At 38.9% G+C, this 6,000-nt stretch overlaps 1 protein-coding gene across 3 annotated transcripts in view; it reads right to left on the bottom strand.

The window, feature by feature from the left end:
• Positions 1-1,496: 1,496 nt before the first annotated feature.
• The window catches only part of ENTPD5 (ectonucleoside triphosphate diphosphohydrolase 5 (inactive)), a 34,650-nt gene continuing 30,146 nt past the window's right edge, over positions 1,497-6,000 (bottom strand). For all 3 annotated transcript variants that reach the window (XM_073242142.1, XM_073242143.1, XM_073242145.1), the window contains one exon: positions 1,497-4,898. In XM_073242142.1, coding sequence (XP_073098243.1) covers positions 4,812-4,898 — 87 coding nt within the window. In that variant the 3' untranslated portion in view covers positions 1,497-4,811. The remainder of the gene's footprint in view (positions 4,899-6,000) is intronic.

The following is a 6,000-nucleotide window of genomic DNA, read 5'->3' as shown; positions in this document are numbered from 1 at the left end:
GGGAGCTTAGCAACATCTTCGTTATCTGATTCCTAAGAAAAGGGAAAAAAGCAAAAACAAACATGGACTACAACAAACTAAAAAGCTGCAGCACAGAGGAAACTGTCATCAAGATGAAAAGACAACCTGCTGAGAAGATATTTCCAAACCCTATAATCCAGTAAGGGATTAATATCCAAAATATATAAAGAATCATAAAACAATTTTTTTTTAATTTAAAAATGGGCTGAGGCTGGATTAATACTTAGTCCATAGGCACACACCTGATCATCTGATCATCTACATTTGCCCTCTTACAGCACTAAACTGTTTTCTACCTTTATCTTGCATCTACTTACCACTTCAGCATTTTATTAAAAATAAAAATAATAGTAATAATAAAGGGAGAAATGTGGGATCCACATATAAATCAAGTACAAAAATCAAACGAATATTCATATTTGACCTGATTGTTTATAGGTCATAATGCGTGATCAAAACCAAATGTTTCTGTGATGAATGCCCTTGTACTGTTCACCATGTAAGAATTTATTCACTATGTAAGAATTCGTTCATCATGTAAGAACTTGTTCGTTATGCTTCAGAAGATTGGAGACTGATGAGAATTAGACTTGAGATGGATTAATGATTGTACATTGAGCATTGACCCCCCCTATACTGAATTTTATTGTTGTTAACAACCATTTGATCAATAAATATGAGAGATGCCCTCTCAAAAAAAAAAAAAAAAAGGGCTGAGGTTCTGAGCATGTATTCTCCAAAGATACACAGACATGAGAAGATGCTCAACATCAATAATTATTAGGGAAATGCAAATCAAAACCACAATGAAATGTCACCAAACACCTCTTAAAATGGCTGTTATCAAAAAGACAAGTATTGGAGAGGATGTGAAGAAAAGAAAACCTTTGTACATTGTTAGTGGGATTGTAAATTGGTATAGTCAATATAAAAAGCAGTATGGAGATCCCTGAAAAAGTCAAAAACTATTAAATAACCCAGTTATTCTTCTGGGTATCCAAAGTATTCAAAAACATTAATTCAGAAAGATACATGCCTCCCTATATTCACTGCAGCGTTATTTACAAGAGCCAAGATAAGGAAATAGATTAATCTGTGTCCATCAATAGGTGAATGGGTAAAGATGTGGTATGTATATATGCCCACGCACATACATTGGAATACTACTTGGTCACAAGAATGAAATCTTGCCATTTGTGCTAACATGGTTGTATATTGAGGGTATTATGCTAAGGAAAATAAGTTGGAGAAAGACAAATACCATATGATCTCACTTGTATGTGGAATCTAAACAAAAGAGATTTACGGGTTCAGAGAACAGACTAGTGGTTACCAGATAGGAGAGGGGTTTGGTGGGTGGATGAAACGGATGAAGGGGTTCAAATGATTGGTACTGGACGGTAACTAGGCTTGTGGTGATCATTTTGTTGTGTATACAGATACCACATTAGAAAGCTGTACACCTGAAACAGAAAAAGACTGAAGATTTATATAATATTTTTAATGGTGGCCATAGCTTACACAATTGACTTATGTTTTAAAATTATAAACATTTGAGTGAACATTAAACATAAATTAACCTCTGTTATAGTTACAGTGGACTTCATGAAAAAAAATCTTACTGTTAATTATTTCCTTATCAGCACCAGATTTCAGTTTTACCTATGGTTCCTCTCTGGGGCACCACTGTCTGTTCAGTAATAAAACAATAAATAATTTCATTGCACAAGTTTGAAGACCTCAGGAACCAGGTCAGAAGGGAAAATCTGGTTAGCAGCAGAATCTGTTCATGTTTGGTTGCAGAATGGTGGCCGACTGGGTGGGGTGGGACTTGCTATGAGTTTTTGAAGAGTTTACTTCACAGTACCAGAGATGCCTCTTGAAGAGATTTTTGGATCCATTAGATTTGTATATTGTAAAGAACATCTTGCACAACAGTCTGATTTGAACGTGAAGTGAGAAAATGGTCAGCTTTTGAAATACACTAAGCAATTCTTGGAAATAATTTTTGAAGGGAACAACAGTTACCACAAGGGAGCTTTCAGGCAAATGTGGAAAATTTGTAAGATATGAGTTAAATAGTGACAGTCACAAACCTTCCTGAAATCTTGGAAAATGTGCTCAGAATATGGCACCTACTGTGAAAAGCTATGTGACTATTGGCAAAGTCCAGAAAGGTCTATAGGGAAAAAAGATCACCTTTCACAAAAAATGGAAAGGTAGCCTAGGTAAGAACATGAATTCTCCAAAAGTATGCAAACCAAATCAGGCAAGACAGGAAGAATTTTAAGGCATACCCTGCAAAGACCTCCATAATCCCACAGAGGCTGTTTTCATATGATGCTGAAGATGACAACACACAACATGTACTATGTGCCAGGCCATGTTCTAAATACTTGAAATATATAAATATTTACAGAAAGAAAAGCTAACCAGCAGTTTTTGATTCTGTAGGGCCCTGAAAGGTACATTAAGGGGCAAAAAGCACATTATAGACAAATCATTTTTTTCTAAGAAAAATTCTCATTACAAATTTCCCTTGAAATGGATAAATTGGTTAATTCTTCACATTTTCCCGTCAAGATTATCAGAATATATGTAGATACATTCCTAGAATTACAATGCATCTATCCAAGAGTTCTGAAGGTATTTGGGATGACTGAAGGCGTCTGCTGAATATGTGGCCCTCGTTTATAAAAGCTTCAGATACGCCATGGTGATAAAGACCAGGGAATCTTACCTGTTGGGGATAAGTTGGAGGAGTCTAGTGAACGCAGGTTACCCCTCAGGAAAACAACTTGGTTTCTACTAGAGGAAATGGTCTTTCCCTAATCACACTGAATAACACTTAGTGTGGGATGACTGGTTCTAGCACCCTACTTTTTTGACAAAGATGGTGAGGGGTCTAGAAGCTATGTCGACTGTTAAAGAGACCACAAAGGACTTAGAAGTTTTCTTCAGAAGACTGAAAGGCCATGGAAGAAGGGATTAAAGCAGAACTAAGACCAGTGAGAAGATAGGTAGATTTCAGCCCAATATGAGGAGGGTTTTTTTAAAAAATCAGTGCAGTTCAAAAATGAAATGAGCTGAGAACATGCCTAAACAGAAGCTGAATGATAACCAGTTAGAAATGTTAAGGGAATACTGCTTACAACTCTAAATTTAGATTCTATTATTTTACTATGTATTAGCATTTTTTAAGGATGACAATAGGTATAAAGTTGACTTCAGTATAATAAAGGCCACTGTGAAGAATCTGAAGAAATCCCACACTATTTTTAAAGAAAACAACTCAGATTTGTGGGATGAGGATACAGAAGTTTGCCTAGCTACATGCACATATCAGATGTTAAATAATGACTTAAGGAAATAACTTTAAAAATAAAGGTTCCCCAGAACAGGTGTGAAGGCCAGGTATACTTATCTTTCATGAGAGAGCTGAAAGGGTCTACTGTGAAAGCTGTAAGTTGAGGAGATAGAAACTGCTGGAAAGAAGCTGGAGGTAAAGGGCAAAGGCAAACGAAGCTATTTCAAGTCCAAAAGTACGAGTGGTAGACAAGCAGCAGATGGTAGCGATGTGCAAAAGTACAAGATAAGAAGTTTTGGGGAATGTACAAAATCAAGAGTTTTGAGCATTCAAAATGAGAATGCACTGTATCGATGTGGGCCAAAATGACTGACCATATCAAATGTTAGGTATCATTGAGAAGGGTATCAGAAACCCTGGGACTTGACAAATAAGTTACAGGATGTTAGCTAAAACGACTGGGGCCAGGTCAGGAAGAAATGCTAAAAATGCAGAGAATAAAAGGGCAAACTGAAAGGGGATGTGGCCAAAACCTAGATCCTTGAATAGCACAGCCACAAGCCTCTCACCACAGACCAGAAGCTAGGGTATAGATGTCTTTCTTAGAAATAATAAAGAAAACAAGTTTAGGATGACAAATGACTACAAACTCATTAGCCCAGTGGTAGATACTGACATGGGATACACACACATTCCTAATCCCAGCATTGACTGATAACTTGTTGATTAAAAGGTATTCTATACAAAGCAGCCACACCCTCCCAAAACTTGTCCCCAGGGACTGAATGGCCTCCTTTCTTAAGGCTGGGATCTATATGGTTAGGAGTTAGTTTCCATCCTGCTAAGATTTAGGATGGCTCTTAGCTGGCTCACTGGAGCTGGCACAAAGCAGGACCACACACTTTCAGATATGGTTACCTTCTTTTTCCCCCTTGAATTGCACATAAAAAGCAAAGCCAGTATTTTTTCTCTCTTTTGTATGGGAAGTGGTTAGAGATAAGGACCAGACAGGGCAATGTGTAGAGAGGGGAAAAAAACGTGTTTTATGTTATGGGATTGCAATCAGTTTACTATGTAAGATGAAAATTAGTATGTTCAAAGGAATGAGGCACTCAAAAGGTTGAAATGAGATTTTTCTTTGGTTCCCAGGGACCTGTCCCCAGGCTACCCAAGGTTAAGTTCTAAAGCTGTTCCTTTTGGCTCTGTGTGACACACAAGGAATCACAAAAATTTAGACTCTGGTGCCAGCTGTGTAACCAGAATGGTTAGGTAACAGTTCACATTATATCTGTAAAATTAATTAAATCCAAATCTCAAGATTCAAGGGGACAGACCTGTCACAAAAGCCCCTTCCTCCTGATGATGTCAGTTGCTGGGCTTCAGTCCAGGCTGACCCCAGACTAGCTCAGAACATGACTTGAGTCCTCCTTCTACCTTTAAGTAGACTGCTGGTGAATACAGGCCTCAGAAGAATGGCTGGACCTCAGTGAGAGATGCCCAGAGACTGCAGCAGGTGAAAGGTAGCCCCCAAGGCCCAGCCTGTCTCTATGTTGTTCACTTTCTTTGTGAGCTGTTGGAGAAGAGAAAAAATTAGTCTTCACATTTGCATTCAACTTTCAAATCTAGTAAGCATGACGGCAGAGAATACATGCAAAGATCAGTCACATGGCTAAACAAAGGTATAATTGGGAGTAGCCAGATTGGGGAGGCTTCCTCCTGCCTCTCTCTGTAACAAATTTCTCTCCTGCCATGGCCTATTGCTCCCACACCTGCCAATCTAAGCCTTGAATCTCCTGGCGCAGGAAGTGGTCTCACCCCAGCCTTCTAGACAGGATCTTTTAGACAGGCTTCTGAACTCTTTCCCTAATCCTGAAACTCAATATAACAGGAGTTGGGACTAGATTTAGGAGAAGGAAAGAACATACTAAACCTCTCAATTCGTACTTGGTAAACAACTGCATTTTAAGCACAAATAACCAAGGAAGGCATTTAAGGCCTAGGCGAGGCTATGCCTTAATCAGGTCAGTGACACTGGGCAAAAGCTTAGACCTGATTTCCTCAACTACATACAAGGGGATTAGATTAGATTATCAAACTGTTCTCTTCAGAACCCACTTCCAGGGGTTCCAAAGAATTGCTTCAAAGGACAAAGGGTGCCCTACCTCTGCTTCAATTAGGTCCACTTTTATCAGTTTTACTGGCATTCTTTATAAATAAGCTTTTGTTGAATAAAAATGTCACCACCACCGTCACACACACACATACACAAAAGGTTTAGAAGCCAATGGATTGGTTTTAGTCTTCTATTACCAGCTTCTTATGACACAATACTTCTGGGTTAACCCGAAAAAATCTAGTCTAGTCACTCTGCCAGAAACTGAGAAGAATGGCATGGGAATCACTGTGAGGGATTGAGACATCTGAGTCAAACTGGAAGTGTCCTCAACCCCCTCCCACCCACTCTAAATGCTCCTCTGTCCTCAGAACTGGGCTGGACCGCCAGCCTAGGAATATAGATGCTTAAGGGAGTGATCTCTGGAACAGGGGACTGTCCACTCTTCATGTAAGTTCTGCTGCCACTGAAATCATAGACTAAAAACATGCCAGCACTGGAAGTGGCAGACAGTTGTCCTTAAATGACTTGGATTATTGTTGCTGCTGAAGTAGAGGAT

Source organism: Manis javanica, chromosome 8 (genome assembly GCF_040802235.1).
Source record: "Manis javanica isolate MJ-LG chromosome 8, MJ_LKY, whole genome shotgun sequence".
In the NCBI taxonomy this organism is placed as follows: domain Eukaryota; kingdom Metazoa; phylum Chordata; class Mammalia; order Pholidota; family Manidae; genus Manis; species Manis javanica.
This window is presented reverse-complemented; position numbering and strand designations above follow the sequence as displayed.